Source organism: Pseudonaja textilis, chromosome 2 (assembly GCF_049901715.1).
Source record: "Pseudonaja textilis isolate UNSWEBS1 chromosome 2, rPseTex1.2, whole genome shotgun sequence".
In the NCBI taxonomy this organism is placed as follows: domain Eukaryota; kingdom Metazoa; phylum Chordata; class Lepidosauria; order Squamata; family Elapidae; genus Pseudonaja; species Pseudonaja textilis.
Genome location: NC_141991.1, coordinates 130,386,204 through 130,405,997, shown reverse-complemented (window position 1 = coordinate 130,405,997; position 19,794 = coordinate 130,386,204). Strand labels below are relative to the sequence as shown.

At 38.5% G+C, this 19,794-nt stretch overlaps 1 protein-coding gene across 1 annotated transcript; it reads right to left on the bottom strand.

Moving 5' to 3' along the window:
- Window positions 1–522: 522 nt before the first annotated feature.
- On the bottom strand, window positions 523–12,814 carry LOC113445491 (retinol dehydrogenase 7-like). The gene is made up of 4 exons (XM_087925264.1): window positions 12,418–12,814; window positions 4,699–4,957; window positions 1,484–1,641; window positions 523–919 (listed from the first exon to the last, which is right to left on the bottom strand). Exons 1-4 carry the CDS (start codon window positions 12,728–12,730, stop codon window positions 702–704), a joined length of 948 nt encoding a protein of 315 aa, XP_087781390.1. The 5' UTR covers window positions 12,731–12,814; the 3' UTR covers window positions 523–701.
- Between the last annotated feature and the right edge of the window lie 6,980 nt (window positions 12,815–19,794).

Sequence of the window (19,794 nt, the reverse complement as noted above, 5' to 3'; positions counted from 1 at the left end):
AAAATGCCCTCCCTGGGCTCTGGAGCCTCTTGAAAGCCAAAAACAGGCCCATTTCCAGCCTTCCTGAACTTCCAGGAGGCCCATTTTTCACCCTCCCCAAGCCTCTGCATGTGCTCTGCACTTACCTGCATCCAAAATGGATGGTGTGAGGACTCCTGGGAGGGGCGGGGTGGGTGGGGCAGCCTGGAGTATATTCAAATGATTGATTAACAATGGTGTTAATGTATTTAATATTTGATTGAAAATATGAGAATATATACAATGTAATTGTAATTGAAGACTATGAAATGGAAGCACAAAACAATTTGTAAACCAACCGACACACTGTATGTATATATATATGGAAGATGGCTTGATGTTTTTATGTTTTGTTTGTCTGTTTGTCTTAAAAACCAATAATTTTTTTTAAAAAGAAATATTATTCCAACACCCACTGCATCCAGAAATTCAAATAAAAGTACAGTAGATACAGTAGATGCATTTCTACCCTCTTGTTTTAAGAGGTATAAACAAACAAGCAACTTTTGCAAATACTTATGTTTCTTTATTTCCAATATTGAAGACTTTTTAGTTCTTAAACAACAGTGCTGAAAACATGCATAATTCTTGCATCAGTGAAATGGTCTTACCAGTTTTCACTAAAACTGAAATTAATTTGTTTTCTCGTTTGGATGACAGTAATATATTTTCTGCAATGGAATCTACACTGCTTGTGCTGGCTTTGGAAGAGGAATGCTCAATAAGTAATCTGTTATTGCACTTGGCAAATAAGAGGCAGGCAGAAAGAGGAATTTTGCATCCCAGCCAGCTGAGTAACGGGTACGAGGATAGCGAGACGTCAAAGCATGTTCTATGCAATCGGTGACCCAACAGAAGTTCTTGCTGCACTTCTTCACATTGTTGAGCATATATCTGTAATCTAAGAAATATGAAGCAAAAATCAATCAATGGGTTATCTTTCTATAGTAGTTTCTATGCTATATTTTATATAGAAGAACTATGAGGATTCCAACTCTCTGTTCTGGGAGAAGGGCACAGTGGGAGATAAGGTGTCAGGTTCAGCCCAAAGGGGTAGCTGAAAATATTTAAGATGCTTCCAAAGAGGAATGGCTATGGGATGGGTAGGGACTATCAATTCAAGGCCAATTCGGGCCTGTCATGAGGTGAACTGAGATAATCACTTCAAGCAGGATGCATTAAACATCCTGAAAGCGTAACAGATTGTTATTTATCATGTTATTTTACAGTATTTGTTCTGTGCCAAGATGGAGCAACATGGGATTTTCTACCAAATGTGGGAAAATAACCTGGCTAGTTTGCCCTTTGACTGTCAGTGAGGGAATAAAGGACAACTGTTCCTGACTTATTTCAAGTAGCCAAATGTCTTGTGTTGGCTTTGGTTTCCTTTATGATTCCTGCTCCTTTTCCTACTATATAACACATACACAGACAAAAACCCTTCTAGGGTTCTTCTTTTACTCACATGCATCCAGGTATGGTTGTCCATAGTATTCTTTGACATGTGGAGGCATGTGGTTGAACACACCCTGTAAGTGCTGATCTGAGTTCTTGAGCATATTTGTGACAAAGCCTCCAGGCTCAATGATGATGGTTCTAACTCCAAAAGGAGAAAGCTCTCGCCTGTATTGGAACAAAAGGATTATCTTTGCATAAGGAGAGTCTCTGAGGTGGAAGGATTGAGGTCTTGGACTAGGAGCAAGGAGACCGAGCTCTTACTTAACTCTACCCACAAACGTTCCCTTGGGTGACCTGGGTTGCTTACTCCCTCTCAGTCAATCTAACTCAGAAAGTTATTGTCATGGAAGAAGTAGGAAGTTGAAGTAATAGTTATACTACTTTGAGCTCCATTGTGGGTATTTCAGAGTCCTTTCATTTTTGTGTATGTAAAAATTCACAGCAGTTATCATATATAAAATAATATTCCACAACTCTTTTCTAATTGTCTATCCAGTTTTGGTTTCAATTGAATATTAATCTTTAAAATCAGGGATGGGATTCAATTTTTTTTAACAACAGGTTCTGTGGGTGTGGCTTAGTTGGTGGGTGTGGCTTGATGGTCATGTGTCTAGGTGGGTATGGCCAGCTCGACATCACCCATGTCAAGGGGTGCTTCTCCTTGCCTGGCCTCTCATGACTGTGGGGATGCTGCAATGGTTGTAAGTGTGAAAAAGGGTCATGTCACTTTTTTCAGTGCCATTGTAACTTTGAATGGTCACTAAATGAACAGTTGTAAGTCAAGGACCTGTTCAAAAATATAAAAAGCTTCTTTGCTTGCAAAAAGCTGCCCTAAATACCGATCATTAGTTTCAGGACTGCAACCCTCAGCACAAATTTCTATTTCAAACATGTCCCCACTAATTGTAGATCAGAAGGACTAAGTGCCCTGCTGCCTCAAATGTAGTGAGGGGGAAAACATTTGTTGCTAAACAAAAACAAACAAACAAACAAAATGCTCACGAATGTTCCAGGATAATGTTTCAGGATCCATTCTGGGTCATTTACCAGGATCAGAGTTTATGTATTCTGAGCTTTCGGACTCATGCTGGAGCTTATCTTCAGGGAACTTCTCTCTAGCTGAGTGTGTTTTTTTGGGTGTTGTGTGTGATATCTATATGGTGCCCATTGCATGTGGTTTTTAAAATATTGATTGGGGTATTGACGACTTGCTATTAAGTTGTTGGCTGTTTGCTTGTACTGTCAAGCCCTCGACTCATAAGTACTTGATAAGCTGGTGGCAAATCAGAGAATGAAATGAATGTATCTAGATTTAATAATATACCTAGATTTCAGTAAGGTATTTGACAAAGTATACCACAACCTATTTTGGGGGTTAAGGTTAGAGTTAGTTCGGCGAACCAGTTGTTAGAAGAAATCTCCTTTTGGTTTTTCTACTTTACTGGCCTAATCCTGTAAGGAAGGCAGGAACGAAACATTGGTGTTGCTTACAGAAACTGCCTCTCCATTAACCTTTATTACATTCTTGGCAGGAGTAGACTTCCTGTCTCCAGAGCTTCTCTGGAGTTCCCACCCCCCCACCCCGCTCCTTTGCTGGTACTTTGCTTGTGTGGAGCCTGAAATTGACATATTGCCATTTCACTTGGAAACTTGACAGCTTGACATTTTAAAGGGGAAGGGTTGTTTTAAGCTTTTTACACTGCTGTTGGGAGGAAATACTCCCCTGTTGGAGTTAGTACTTTGAAGAAATAATTGCATAAGGAAGCAGAGCTACCGGAAAGAAGCTTTTAATGACAAGGAATCAAGATGAGTGACATTCAGCAAGGCTTCTTGGCTAGCTAGAGATTGATATTCAAACATGAGTTTACATACCCTCTCTGAGTTTTGGTTTAAAACTAGTTTTTGGTGAAGTTTAATTCTGTGCTTGGTGATATTTAATCCTGTGTTTACTGATGAAATAATTTTCCCTATTCAGGTTTGTTTGGAAGGAAAAAGGTTAATCTCTGTCCCTGAAGAGAAACGGGGTTGAGAAATCTGGCTAGTTCCTGTGTCTATTTGTTCTGGTAATTGTTTTAACAAGCAACAGCTACTGTTGTGATTTAATTATTTGTATTGTGTTTGAATTTTTTCCTGCCTCATGGTTTTTTTTTCTATCTGGGGAGGGGGGTCTTCCTCACTGCTTTAGTACTATCTGGCACTGTCCTTTTGGGGTATACTTCCAAGAGGCAGGATGCAAGCTTGGCACTGATTTTTTTTACTGCCTTTCTGGTGGGCATGTGACCTTTCCTTAAATTTGGATGATTTCCTTAGGATATCTTGTTAGGTGAGTGAAACCAGCTGGTGTCTTTAAGTGGTGCAAATGGATCTAAGGATTGCTTTTCCTGGGTGTGCTCTTTCTGGAGAGCTTAAATGACCTCTCTGCTAAAAGGTTTCACTTCATGAGCAAGAGTTGGCTGCTGATAGTTATCATTACATTTTAACTTTTTTAATTCCTCAAGGTGCTCTGGCACCCTGCCTGATTTGTAACTCTGGCTTGCAGATATTTTTAATCTAATGATCGGTATTTAGGGCAGCTTTTTGCAAGCAAAGAAGCTTTTTGTATTCTTGTACAGGTAATCCTTGACTTACAACAGTTCATTTAATGACCATTCAAAGTTACAATGGTATTGAAAAAAGTGATTTATGACCGTTTTTCACACCTACGACCATTGCAGCATCCCCACAGTCACGAGAGGCCAGGCAAGGAGAAGGGCCCCTCAATGTGAGTGATGTTGAGTTGGCTATGCCCAGCCAGTCACATGACCATCAAGCCACACCCACCAACTAAGCCACGCCTACAGAACCGGTTAAAATTTTTGAATCCCACCCCTGGATTTAAACATGACTCCCAATGAGTCAGATTGCCTGTGACTATGTGGAACAGACGGGGAAGAAGCTAACCACCAGATTGTAAGGCAAGGGCTTGGGAATAGAAGCAAACAACAGCCAATGACTTAATAGCTAGCCGTCAACATCCCAATCAACACCTAAAAAGTCGCATATAACAGGCACCCTATTAATACAACACACAGAACATCGCAAAGCACACACTCTGCTAGACAGAAGTTCCCTGAAGATGGGCTCCAGCAGAAATCCAAAAGCTCGGAAGACAAAACTTCTGTTCCTGGTGAACAACCCAGATTGGATCCTGAAAGAAAAATAGCTACTAAGTTTACATTTTACCTCAACGTGTCTGAGAAGGCTTCCACAGCAAACTTGGAGAGGCAATAGCCACCTCCGGGGACTGCCAGTCTTCCCACCACACTAGACAAGTTGACCACTCTCCCTCTGGCTCTCCTCACCAGCGGCAGCATGTGGAGCGTCGTATCAATCATCCCAAGCAAGTTGACGTCCAGCACCTTGGCAAAGTCCTCCTTCTTCAGCCATTCATTGGGAGCAACTGGATAATTAATACCTGCATTGTTTACTAATCCCCAAAGTCCTATGAGGGGGAAAAAATTGGGATTCAGGAGGATCTTCATATTCTGTCTTGGAATAATCTTAGCTGGAACCCTGATTCCTTCAGTTCTGCTTTTTATGCCATGTATAATGGCAAACAATAAAATTATTTAATAACCATCTCCCCCCCCACCAAATATGAAAGCCAAAGCGAGGGAGAATTGATCCATACTTTTTATTTAGATATTTCTCAATCTTCTCTTAAAAGATCTGTCTTTAGACCTTTTGAAGGTGTGCATTCCACAAGGATGGGGAGAATCAGGTATGGTGTAGTAGTATTGACAGTGCTGGACTACAAACCAGGACATTGAATTCTAGTCCTGCCTTAGGTACAAAACCTGGCTTTGTCTTCGCTCAACCCACTCACAGGGTTGTTATTGAGGGGAAAATAGCAGAAGGAATAGTAGGTGGTCCTCGACTTATGATGACAATTCAGCCGAAAACTTCTGTTGCTAAGTGAGACATTTGTTAAGTGAGTTTTGCCCCATTTTACTGCCTTTCTTGCTACAGTTGTTAAGTGAATCACTGCAGTTGTTAAATTAGTAACATGTGAATAAAGTAAGATAAGATAACCTTTACTGTCACTTTTTCTGTGTATATACTGGCACATATTAAAGTGAAATTCTGATGTCCGAAAGAATATATGTATGTATATATGTATACATACATAACATAGAGGGAAGCCTTCCTGTCCAAACACTAATACAATACTACAGGATGCTTTCAATCTTCCCTTTAGGGGAAGTGGTAAGGACAGAAGGAAGATGTGCTCTGCTCATATGACACGTATGACTCAGAAAGTGACCAAGCTATCCTTCTCATTGTCCTGCACACCCAGAAACTTAATATTACTAACCACAGATGACTCCTTAATGCACAGAGGTGTATGGATGTGCCTGCCTTTTCTAAAACCAACAATGATCTCTTTGTTTTTCCTACATTTAGAATCAAACTGTTCATTTACACCAGCCCACCAAACCCTCTATCTCCTCCCTATAAGCAACTTCACTGTCATCCTGAATAAGGCCCACTACTGTTCAGAATGGGGCAATTGAACACAACTGCCTGGCCAATCCCATTCCACTGTACCCCCCCAGGTCAAAATCTGATTTCTCTTAAAGTGGGCATGTTAGGAATACGAGTCACCTAACAGGTATTTGGGTTAGAAATATATAAACCAGGATAGACATTTTAATACTGCCTCTTTAAGAGCATGCTAAAAACTGCAATTGAGTGTGGTTACTCAAATGGCCATAAGATGGAGCCAGAAACCTGGGTTGTTTTAGTCTTAGTCTTAATCTCAGAAGAGAGTGTGTCTCAGTCTCTGTTTCCTTCTGTTGGAAAGTATTGCTGTTCCTCCATTTTTCCTAATTGACAGATATTTCTGGATTTAATGTAAGTCTGATACTGAATTTTTTTTGACACTGGACTTTGATACTGAATTATCCCTGGATTGAAAAACTGACTGATTTACCTGTGAATGACTTTGGACTGCCTATTTTGAACTTTGCTTAAACTTTCTGGAAGTAAAAGCCTACATTTACTGTACAGTGTATCTGTGTACTGTGTGTGTATTATTCAAACACTTCTCTCAAATACGTCTCTCTGTGTGTGCTCATTCTCCTAATGGGGAATTACCTCAACACTGGTTATGGGCCCAGACCATACCAGGCTTAGATAACTGAGAGTTAGTGTGAATGCACAGTACTGTATACAGACAGCTGTTTACTGTTTAATTGTGGTTTACTATCCTGGTAAAGATGGCACAAGTCACTTCAACATGTCTATCACTGATAACCTGGTTGGATAGAACAAACTATGTTTCCTGGTCTACGAAGTGCAGTCTACTTCTGCGTAAAGAAGATTTATGGAATGTAGTTCAAGACCCACCAGATGTAAATGCTTGGGATCCAAATAATGAGGATGATGCCAAGAAGCTTGCTGACTTTAAACAGAACAACGAACAAGCTCTTTGTATAATTGGACTAACACTGAGTGACCAGCAGCTAGTCCATATTCATGGAGAAGAGTCTGCTGCTAAGTGTTGGGAGAATTTGAAGAGGATTTATGTTCATGACAGTGTAGGTCCACACATACAACTTACACATAAACTGTTTAGAGCATGTCTTCTGAAAGGTGGAGATATGTTAGCTCATTTAAACTTCATGAAAAGAACTTTTCAAGAGCTACATGAAAAAGAACTGATATTTTCATAGCTGCATCAAGTTTACATCATTCTTTCCTCATTGGATGAAAGTTATGATGATTATGTATCTTCACTGGAAGTACTGCCCAGAGATAAACTGACATTGACTGACATAACTGGAAGGTTGTTAGAAGAAGCAAGAAGGCGACTGGATAGGGACCAACTAAGGAAGGAACAACCACAAGAAGAGGATTTATCTTCAACTGCCTATACTGTTAGGAAATGTTTTTCTTCCAGGGCTAGAGGACATATAGCTAAATTCTGTAAGAAGGAAAAACAACAGAATACTGATAAACACCAGAAGGCTAAGAAGAATGTTAGTTTAGCTATGTCTAGCAATTCAACTGTAAACCATGATTTGTGGGTTGTTGATAGTGGAGCATCACAGTGCATTACTAAAGATAGAAAAAGGTTTGTAAAGATGTCCACAAGTAGGGATTAATGATTAAGAGGGAGGAATACAAACTGCAAGCATTTGCGGATGATATGATTTTCTTTATCAAAGAACCAAAAGACAGGGGACCAAAATTGATGAGTGAATTAGAGAAATTCGGAGCAGTAGCAGGACTTAAAATAAATAGAAAAAAAACCAAATTAATGACTAAAAATTTAACAGAAAAACAGAAAATAGATCTAGAAGAAATAATGCATATACAAGTGACAAAGAAAGTGAAATATTTAGGAATCTGGCTAACGCCACACTGTAAGACACTTAAAGAAAATAATTACGACAAATTGATACACCAGGTAAAGAAAGATTTAGAATCATGGGGTAAACTTCAAATCTCACTACTAGGTCGAATCGCCACCATTAAAATGAATATTCTCCCCAAATTCTAGTACTTATTCCAAATGTTCCCAATTAAACTGCACAAAATGTTTTTTGGAGAACTCAATAGAATAACCCTGAAATTTATTTGGCAAGGGGAAAAACCCAGAATAAATGTAAAAGCAATGCAGGATATGAAGAGCCAGGGAGGGTTAGCATTTCCAAACTGGGAGTTATACCATATGGCCACCTCGTTAGTTTGGCTGAAGGACTGGGTGAACTTAACCAACCAAAGGATACTATTTCTAGAAGGCCACGATTTACAAAGGGGGTGGCATGCCTTTTTATGGGATGTAGGGAAAACTACTCAAAAATATTTCCATAGACATTTCATTAGAGATGCACTATTAACAATTTGGAGGAAAATACAGAAAAAACATTATACAAAAGTACCAGTATGGATTTCAACAATGGAGGCGATGATCCACCCAAGCAATCTGGAGATTACCAAAATGATTAAATACAAAGACTTATTGGACCCACAAGGAAATTTGAAACTGAGGCAGGAACTTCAGGAACAAGAACAAAAAATTGATCAATGGTGATCAATCACCTTCAGATTCAAAGCAGATAGAAACAAGACAGGAAAGAATTCGGAATCAACAATAAACTGCAACAATTAGATAGAATTTTATTAGGAACAGATAAAAAAAAACATAACAAAATTTTACAATTACTTATTAGAAACAGAATTAGAAGAAGAAATTATAAAAGGAAATATGATTGCTTGGAGTAAGAACGTAGGACGCAGCATCACATTAGCGGAATGGGAGAAAGTTTGGGGCAGAAATAATAAGATCACCAAATCGGCAGCATACAAGGAAAACCTTTATAAAATGTTTTATAGATGGCACCTTCCCCCTTCGAGGTTAGCGAAGATGCACCCCAACATGAGTCCGTATTGCTGGAAATGGAAGAAAAAAGAAGGAACCTTTTTCCATATGTGGTGGTCTTGTACAGAAACCCAAAAGTACTGGAAGAAAATCAAAATTTGGTTGGAAGAAATTACAAAAGAGCAGATTGAATACAAACCAGAGTCCTTCCTGTTAGGGATTTTTGACAAACAAATTTCCAAAAAAGCTAAATATATAACAATACGTATTTTAACAGCGGCCAGATTAGCAGTCGCTCAACGTTGGAAACAACATCAAATTCCATCAGATGAAATGATTATCGAAAAAATTTCAAAATGTGCAGAAATGGACAAACTGACTTTGGCGCTAAAAAACAAAGACACTTCACTATACTATGATAGCTGGAATTGTTGGTATAATTGGATAGATCAAAGATAAATTACATATTATAAGGCATAAGAGAAAAGTACTAATCTATAACGATGTAGTAATATATGTAAAGAACAGGTGTGTGTATATGACACAAATCAAGGTTATGAAAAAAGATCTTGCAAACTGTAAAAATAAGAATGCTTTTAACTTTTCCTTTTTTCTCTTTTTTCTTTAAATTTCTCTTTCTTTTCGTTCCTTTCCTTTCTTCTTTTCTCTTCTTTTGTTCATTTGTGTATGTATTGTTGGTTGGTTTTAATTGTAAAAACTAATAAACTATATATTTTTTAAAAAAAGATGTCCACAAGTAAACAACATGTATCATTGGCAAATGGATGGAAGATTAAAGCATCAGGTGAAGGTCCTGCGTATTGTTCTTGCATAAGCGAACATTTAACTATGTTATATGTACCTAAACTGAAATTTAATTTGCTATCAGTAAGGGCTTTAGTTAATATTGGTTATGTAGTAACCTTTAGGGGAGATAACTGCATAATAGAGAAAGAGGGTAAAAGTGTTACTGATACTTTAAGGAATGATTTATATGTAATACATGATGATCAGTTGAAGATGGCTAACTCAGTTTATAACAATGTTAAGCTACATGATGAATGTATACATTTACTGCATAGACTTCTAGGGCACATTAATTTCAAAATGCTCAAACAAACTGTTGAATTGTCAGAGGGAGTAAAACTGAAACCCTGTAGCAAGTATTTACACTGTAATGCTTGTAGTCAAGAGAAGAGCAAGGTTACTCCTGCAAACAGACTTAATGGGTTTAAGACCAAAGAACCTTTAAAGGTTGTTTTTGCTGACATAATTTGTCCTTAAGAAACCAAGTTTAGGAGGTGCCTGTTAGATTTTGAGTATTATGGACCATTACTCACAATACGGTTTCTGCTATCTAACGAAAAACAAAACAGAAACATTCCAACATTTCTTTAACTGGCTAAGGTTTGCTGAGAGAAAAATGAAAAGTAAAGTAATTACTTTAGTTACTGATAATGGGATTGAATTTGTTAACAAAAGATTCCAAACTATGTTAAAATTGGCTGGTACTGAGCATAAACGCTCTGCACCTTACAGACCACAACATAACTCGTTTATAGAACGAAGAGGGCAAACATTACAAGCCATGGCTCGCACTATGTTATCTGATTCAGGTTTACCTGAAACACTGTGGGGTGAAGCCATAATGTGTAGCAAACATGTTTTGAACAATGTAGTTAACACAACAACTGGAGAATTGTCAAACACTTCTCTCAAATACGTCTCTCTGTATGTACTCATTCTCCTAACGGGGAATTACCTCAACAGGGCACAATAATCCCTTCACCTCATAGCTGTGTTTCGATCATGCCCACTTCCATGAAATGCTTCATTTGCAAATGTATCTGATCAAACTGCTGTAAAGACCTAGTGGAACCCTTTTTTCCCCCTTTCTTTAGTTTGCACTTTAGTCCCAAATCATGGCCATTTGGCTTTAAAACATCTATTTCCTCTTTTCATGTGATTTGCTTAACAGAACCACAGAGTTGGAAGGGACCCTGAAAGTCTTCTAATTCAATCCCCTGCTCAAGCAGGAGACCCTATAGCATTTCAGGCAAACTGTTGTCAAATTGCTTCTTAGAAACTTTCAGTGAGCACAACTTCAGAAGGCAAGCCACTTCACTGATTAATTTCAGGAAATTTCTCCTTATTGGTTGGTTTTCTCCTTGATCGCTTTCCATTCATTGCTTCTAGTTCTGCCTTCAGGTGCTACTCTTCATACAGTGAGCCATTGTGGCGCAGTGGCGCATTATTGCGGGCTAATTCTGCTGACTGTCAGGGGTTCGATCCTCACCAGCTCAACATTGACTCAGTCTTCCATCCTTCCCAAGTTGATAAAATGAGGACCCAGATTGTTGGGGGCAATAGGCTGACTCTGTAAACCACTTAGAGAGGGCTGTGAAGCGGTATATAAGTGCTAAGTGTTCTTGCTATCTTGCTGAGTCATTCTTAACTTAAATCCTTAAGTCCATATTTCATAAGATAAATTAGAAATAGGAGACATAAGTCTGATCCACTTTACAACCTGCTGTTTCTATTCTTTTCTTTTTCTTTGTTTCCTGTAATATCATGATCAAACCACATGTCATGTCCATTAATATGTATTGGACCTTTTCATTATAAAGTATCATTGCATGGGGTCACAAAAGAGATTCAACCTGTCCCTTAGCTCCTCTATTTCCAAAATTTACTCCCATCCTCATTGACTTTGCCCCTAAAGGTGTAAAAAGCCAACTATTAAAGACATATAAGCAGTACTCTTTTAAAAAATGTTTTTTTTTACTTTTCATCTCTTACATCATATCAATGTGCAAGTTGGAATAAAACAGTCAACTTAGGAAGAGTGATCATTTTGAATGAGGCCATCTGTTGCACATTTTACATTAGATACAATCTGGCTCGCTCTCTCCTTCAACCTGCCATGGTAGGAAGGCATCTGTCTTGGATAATGCATTTTCCACAAATGGGTGCCCTTCAGATTTTGCATGGATTCTGCTGATACTTCATGTGGTTATACTTTTCATTGTTCCCATTATATTTATGCCCTCTGAGAAGATGAAGAGAGGGCCAGTCTCATGCAGCTGCACTTTTATGACTGTTTGTGCAAGGCGTTGTGGTGATTTAGGTCCATATACAGATGGATTCTTGTCTTAAGTCCTAAGCTCTTAAATAGCACATTCTATATCCTATAAATACCTGAGAAGTGCTAGAAAGGATTTGCATCCCTCAATACTTTTTTTTATCTCTATGTGCTGAACCCACACAAATGCAAAGATATCTCCTTCGTGATAGAGTTCTTGTTTCTATCTCTCTTCTTATTGCTCAAATGATTAGGAAAAAAAACCCTGTATGTATAATCTCAATTTAAGGAACAAACTAAACAAGTGCACAATTAATAAATCAACAGTTTGATTTAAGTATGCATTTGACTAATTAATAACACCCTTAATACATAATGAGAAAATGTATTACGTCTCCTAGAGAGGGAAAACCCAATGGCTTGAAACAAGTCCATTTTTTTCACTGCTCCCACCAAAAAAATACCACATAAGATAATAAACAGATTCCATCACCTTTGTCCCCCACACAAGTTTTCACCCATTCAGTTGCTGCTGCAACATTCTCTGTGTTGGTGACATCCAGCAGAGTGGTCTTTAACCGGTCCGATGTGACCTTTTCTAGCTGTTCTGCCCCTTCTGGAGTGAGACAAGAGGCCAACACCCACAGACCCCGAGCATCCAACTGCCTGGCCAGCTGGTTCCCAAAGCCAGAATCACAGCCTGTGATGAAGACGTATTTCTCCGTCAGGTTCTCCACCTTTTGTCTTTCCCGGTACCATCGGCAAAGGAGCCAAAGGCCCACCAGGACAGCCAGAAAGAGCCACATAGCTGAAGCCTGCTTTGAAGAATAAGAGAGAATGGAAAAACTAGATGCCCTTACATCCAGATACTGGTGAAATAAGGTAACCTCCAGTTCCCTATTGGAACATTAAATAATGCTTCATCAGATAAGATTTATTTCAAAATCATTGGTTGCTTAACCTTGGAATATTGTGATATCCTCATTGCGAAAAAATTTTAGCCACTAGCACTTTAATGAATTTTTTTTCTCACCCAAACATTTTTTATTTCAATGTACATATAACAACAATACATTAACAGTGTGGCATCAATATATCATACATCTCTCATTGCATTATATTCATATTAATTCATACTTCTTCAATATTAATTTTCAACCTTACTCTCTCTCCAAATGCCTACCACCATATCAATTAAACATACCTAATAATTCCATTATTCAATTTTCTCCCTGTTTTCATTTTTTTTTAAATGAAAAATTATCATTTGGCAAGCAGTATGGTTCCAGGTTTCACATCTCAATACAAACATGACCATAGTAACCTATTCATTTTATTTGTTTCATATCATATTGCATCATCCTTGTCATTATTAAACATTAAGCTTATCTTATCCAATCCCAATTCATGTTCTCATATCTTATTTTACAATATTATCTAAAATTCTCATCTCAATTCTATGTTCATTTATTCAATTCCAAATCCTAATATATCTCCTTCCATTTTTCTTAGTATATTCTCGTATCTTATTTTACAATGTTATCAAAAATTCTTATCTCCTTTCTATTATCATTTCTCTTTTTATTATTTTTTTCCTGTCACATTTGTCATTTTATCAATCCTTATCTGTAAATATAGTTGTTGACTCTAGTTAATAATTTGAGCTAACCACCTTCTTCCTTAATATCAATCTCCCTATCTAGTATAAAACACACACACATATATTTTTCTCAGATTCCACATTACATTTTCTCTATGAATCATCTATACATTACAAAATACTATTTTCAATATATTCTTATACATCCCAACACATTACCTTGAGGAATCCCCTTCCTTATCCCTTTTTTTTTCACCCATTATCTCTCACTCTTTGAACAATGTACCTTCTTTTAATCCTTGTTTGTTTCCTGTTCCTCTTTATTTTCTGGTCCTTTCTCTTAATTCCCCCTTTCCCCATTCTTATTCCCTCCTTTTCTCATTCCAGTTATTAAACTTTTCTGTCTCCCTCTTTTGATTTTTCCTTTGCACTTCCTTTTTCTGCTTTTCCCTTCTCTCTTTAACCATTTTCTGAACTATTTTCCCTTTTATCATCCCATCAGACCACAAATTTTTAATTCTAATTCCTTTCTCCCCCTGCTTAAATAATTGTTGTTTGTTTTGTTCTTCTAAGTTGGCTTCTTCTTTATAGAACTCCTTCCCCACTGGTTTATTGTGTTCTTGTGTATGCTGAGTCACCATTTCTAATTTCTGTAATACATAATTACATATTTCAAGTTTGATTTTTATCATGGCCCTTGTATCTTGCATATCTGATCTTATGTCTTGTGAGTCCAATCAACAAGTAGCTCCTCCATTATATCTTCTCCTTTTTTCTTTTTCTTTCCTCTTCCTTAATAGTTGAAATCCTCTTCTTTGATAGATATATTCAATCCCTGAGTCCAGTATCTTATTTCAGCCAATATCTTTTGAGTTTATTTTCAACAATTCATACTCTTGAGTCTTTATTCCAAATCTTCTAATTGGCCTCCCATCTGTTTCCCAAATTACCAGGAGGCTCTATGACAATAATAAAATTCCTTTTATTTTCTTTCAAGTTCCAAGATCCAAACTCTCAAAAAGACCAGACTTGTTTTAAAATGGACTAAAGTTTTCCTGTACCATCAGGTGGTGCTCTTGAGTCTTTTTCTTTTTAACTTTCTTTATATAATATATTTTTATTAAGTCCACTAATTTCAATCATTAGCTATTCTTTTCAACACACTCAATTCCAGCATTTAGTTATGCCCTTTAAGTGCCCACAGTTCAATATACGTCCAGTTTAATTTTTAATACTTTGTTGTGTAGTGTATTTTCCTTTAAATTTCTCCTCCAAATTAGTACAATAGAATCAAATCCAAATTTAAAAACTTTCTCACTTTCTCTGGTCGCCATTTCCACACACTTTCCTCCAAAATAGCCCTTTAATTTGGTACCTGGGTATCTCAAAAGCGATGTAATTTGCCTGGTTCACACTCTGCTCGCTTCTTTCTCCAGCACAAAACTTAGTTTCTTGGAGTGTGGCCATTTTGGGACCACCGCTACAGCTTGCCTTTGGGAGGGATTTTCCTGTCAGGGAGGGGAGTTGCGGCAATTTCTCCCTTCTTCACCACCCCACCAGGGTGGCTCCGGTTCTGATCGGGACCCTTCAACAAGTGAGCTCGGGTGAAACCGCGCATGATCGTGGATTCACACCAACTCCGACGAGGAACAAACCAGAATGAAATTGAAGGGATTGGATCATAATCAGAGTGCATATACAGTATGTGTTTGGCCCAATCTTTGATTTCCTTGCTGAACTGAGATGAGCGCCATTGTTAACTTGTGCTGAGCTGGGAGATGAGCTAACTACAGAGATAAAAACTTCTAGGTGAATTGCCTTAGCCTAGCAAAGTAATGACTTGAGAAACGCAAAATGCATCTATCTGCTTGCTGTAACCAACTTAGAAAGTGCTCTTCCCATTAACTTAAAATGTGAGAAACAAAGCTTTGGGCTAAAATGTATTTCTTTCCAATCCATCTAAGTAAGGTTCCTTTGTTTCTAGAAGCACTGAGGAAATTTCACAAGCTTTGCTTGATATGAAATAATGGTTTCCATAGCAATGATGGTCTTTGCAAGCTGTTTGATCTGTAAAAGTTCAAGAAAAAGTTTTTGTGCACGGGCCTGCTTTTCTCTCTCTGCCTGGCTGGTTAAGGTGGGACTCGAAGGTCGCCCGGTTTTTGCTTTCTGATCCGAAAATAAAGCTGATTATCCTTGTGTTCAGAGTTTTATCCTTGTGTTCAGAGTTTCATTGGATTTATTAGATTCTGAGCTGCACTTGAAAAAACCTTACAAATTCAATGACTAACACTGTTTTTGGTCTGAGAAGCCAGCTTGGTATGCCTATAAGTCTTTCTTTCCTGAAGGACTCCAAAGGAAATTAGCTATAAAAGAGCACCAAATTTAAATTAACATTTTAAACATATGCTGTTCATATATTTACATATTAATGTGGTAAATGCTGGCAATTTATAAAAATGTACAACATTATTTATAACTTTATCTTAAATCATTTCTTTCATCTGAAAATCTTTGTCAATACAGTAAGTGAGTAGTAGATCATCTCGTTTGCCTATCTTTTAAAAAAGTTTTCTTAGGTCTCCTCCTTACAGCCTACAACTACGCATGCTGATGCTTTCCTATCCAATGTTAAGAAAATACCTACTTATAACATTGTCTCCTTTTCATCTCCAACCCGCCATAAAGGCAGCCTAAAGTGGCATTCAGATCTTAGTTAAAGCATGGATTTCCGTATTCTTCAGACACAAGTATTGCTTGCAGACAAATTATGATGCCTCTCTAATACTGCTGAGGATGAGTTTCCTTATCTTCATATATCAGAAAGGTCACACTGGCTTCTAATGCATCCATGCTTACAGTGCTACAAGGCAAGCCACCTCTCACCAAACCTATATTTCCACCTGACTCCTCCTTATGGCACTTTCAATTCAGGATCTTCTTTTCTTCAAAGCTCAGGTGTGCCTGTTGTTTGGGAGTTCACCATGTTGTCTCTGGCATCCAGATTGGCATTGGTCCTGGAGAGGATACCAGCATCAATATCTCAGTAAATGATCTGTGGCAAGCATAGCAAACACTAAGCTCATTCAGGACTCAATGTCAAGCATATGGCTCAGAGCTTAAGAGTTGTATGACTGTAAAATCACAAGAGTCAGTTTGGTCTAGTGCAGGGGTGTCCAATCTTTCACCTTCCCTGGGCCACATTAGAAGATGAAAATTTGGTTTGGGCCGCACATAAAATAAAATAACAGTAACGATAACTGATCATCCAAAAAAACCATAGAAAACATAGTTAACATATTAAATTTATTTGGAAATGAAGTTAGTGAGATGTTTTTATTATTTATTATTAATTATTTATTAAAATTATTTATTTTTTATCACATTTTTTTATCACGGTTTATCACGGTTTATTTTCCGGCCAAATTTTGCGGGGGGGGGGGAGGAAGAAAGCTCGCCCGCCTCGTGCCTACCTCTCCTCCTGCAAATGGCCCGGCTGGATGAGGCAAGACTGGAAGGCAGAAGCAACAGCGGTGGCGGCAGGGGCAGAAGCAGCAGCGGTGGCGGCAGCAACAGCAGGAGGTGGCGCTCTGACGGCGCCTGCCTTTTCTGTTGCTGCTTGCCGTGGCGCTCGCCTTGCCCCGCCTCGCGCCTGCCTCTCCTCCTCCTCGCTGGCTCTGGCACGAAGGTTGGGGTGGGCACTGGGCCGCATTACGAGGCGACCTGTGCCGCATGAGGCCCATGGGCCATGGGTTGGACAAGCCTGGTCTAGTGGTTAAGGCATCAGGATAGCCAGAGACTGGGAGTTCAAGTTCTGTCTTAGCCATGAAAGCCAATTATTTTGGGCCAGTCACTCTCTTTCAGCTCAACCCACCTAACAGGTTGTTGTGGAGAAAATAGGAGGAGGAAGGTGTACTGGATCTGTTCAGTCTTGAGGTATTTGTAAAAATAATAAAGGTGGGATAAGTGGAGGTACCTTTGGGGCTGAGGTGGTGGGTGGGTACAAATAAGGTGGAATTTTTAAATAAATTAAGATTGCAAAGTGTCTGGAATAGTTTTCTTTAAGGGGGAAACCTGTAACAGGCGTATTGACGTCATCACTATCTTCCAAAACAAATGATCACAATTGTTTCCTTCATTGTGTGGGGTAAAGAAGAGCTCACCTGGTGTCCTACTTTCCATTTCTATTTGGTTATGGGTTATATACATAAAAGGGTATCTGCAGGATGCAGGCAGCATGTGAAACCACAGGGAAAAACCTTTCCACAGAACCGGCCCCTGCCTAAAAGTTTGGAGGCTGCTGCCCTAGATAACTCACGTCGTCTGGGTTGGCTGTCCCAGTTCTCAATCTTCCTCTTATAAATTGGACCCTAAATGAATATACATCTGAACCCATCCATGCAACCCTGTACTGTTACACTGGGACTAGATCAATTAGTAACTAACAACAGTAGACTCAATAACTGCCTTGACCTTCTGTTCTGCCACAGCTCAAACTCAATATATGGCCTACAAATACAAGAACCCTTTTCAAACAGTGACCACAGTATGGTCGACTTTTGTCTCAATTTACACCCTCACAAAGAGGATCATAATGATGGATCCCCAAAATGCAATTTCAAAAAAGCCAACTATAATCTCATAGATGCTGACCTATCATCTCTTGATTGGCACATTCTGTTCTCTAGCCTACAGAAGACCATTATAATGCATTCTTGTTTGAACTTGAAAGAGTCATTAAACTATATGTACCATTAGTAACCCCCCAAAACAAAACAAAAAAACCAAATTACCCATAACAATAAGGAAACTTCAATTAAAAAAAAAGATCGCTATGGCGTAAAAACAAAACTAGCTACATAGCAAATTTTTAAAATCAATACAACATCTTATGCTGACAGATAAAGGCAGAATGCACAAATTACCACTGCAAGCAAGAGGAAAACCTCCTATGTACAAAATCCATCTGCGCCTTCTACAATTTTGTAAACATCAAACTTAAAGACTCAAGAACCATCCCACCCCTAAAAGGACCAAATGGGAAAGACTGCAACGATGAAGCTATTAAAACTAATCTCTTCAACACATTCTTCAGTTCAGACTTTGTAAACAGCAATGGTTCATGCCGGACATTTCCTAGTCATACCACAACTAACTGTAACGACCTACTACATATTTACTTTACAGAAGATAATGTACAAAAGGCATAATGTGATCTAAAACCATCCCTATTTATTGGCCTCGATGGATTATGTATATACTTCTTAAAAAAGCTCTGCCATAGCGGAGCCCCTAGGCATTATATATAAGATATCATTCAGGAATTTGCTTCCGGTTTGACAGGCTTCGGAGGCAGCAGGAATTCATTTGTGCGCGATTCCTGCTGTGCTCGCTGCTGGAGTGCCTTCGATCCAATTGGATTAGGAGGCTATAATTATCCTGTAGGGATAGCTGAAGAGAGGGGGGGTCCAGGCAGGGGTCGGGGGATATCGCACCCCCCCTTCCCAACTGGCTTAACTCCCTTTTCCAAAGGTGGTGAAGCGATGGTCAGTAATGGCCATCACAAAGAACCTCTCAACCGGACAAGTTATGTGCTGGAGGAAGTGAAGACAGAGAAAGCTTTTGGCTGAACCGGGACAACAATTAACATCTGAATACCCTGGAACTTTGGCTTTTTAAGTGATATATTGTTTCCCAGAGGATCGTTAAGCTGCGGTGGAAAGTAAAGGGAAAGTTTTTTCTCTCCTCACTTTCCTTCCCACGGAGACAGCAGATGGAAATCGGAAATACCCGCTTTGGCAGTAGAAGGTACTAACTTTCAAAATTGAAGCCAAGGGGACATTACATTCCTAAACACTGATATTTTAAAATTTAAATCTTTTTGCTTTAAGTGGGAAGGAAGAGAGGTAAATGAGTTATACTAACGTTTGTTGAAGGAGACCGCTTGGAGTTTTATAAGATTAGAGATTAAATCGCAATAAAACTTCCAAAAAATGTCTTGGAATTATGTAATTGAATTCTGCCCCAGGAAGAGAAAGTAAGAAAGTGAAACAGACTGTGCTGACTGTGCTGACTTTGATTGCTTGATGACTTTGGGACTTTAACTATCTTTTGAAAGACTAAGAAAACATTTGGATTGCTTAAAAAAAAAATCCCTTTTTTTTACAATGGTATCTTTTGAAGAACTGAAAATGCAATTTGAAAGACTAAGAGAAGAGGAAGAGGGCTCTTTTGGATCTATCTTTTGCTTTTTAGAAATGGCAATTTCTGCTT

Coding starts and splice junctions, on each gene's coding strand:
- LOC113445491 (XM_087925264.1), bottom strand. CDS start 12,730: ATGTGGCTCTTTCTGGCTGTCCTGGTGGGCCTTTGGCTCCTTTGCCGA. Junction 4,958..12,417: donor AACTTGTGTGGGGGACAAAG/GTGATGGAATCT, acceptor TCCCCCTCATAG/GACTTTGGGGATTAGTAAAC. Junction 920..1,483: donor ACAACCATACCTGGATGCAT/GTGAGTAAAAGA, acceptor CATATTTCTTAG/ATTACAGATATATGCTCAAC.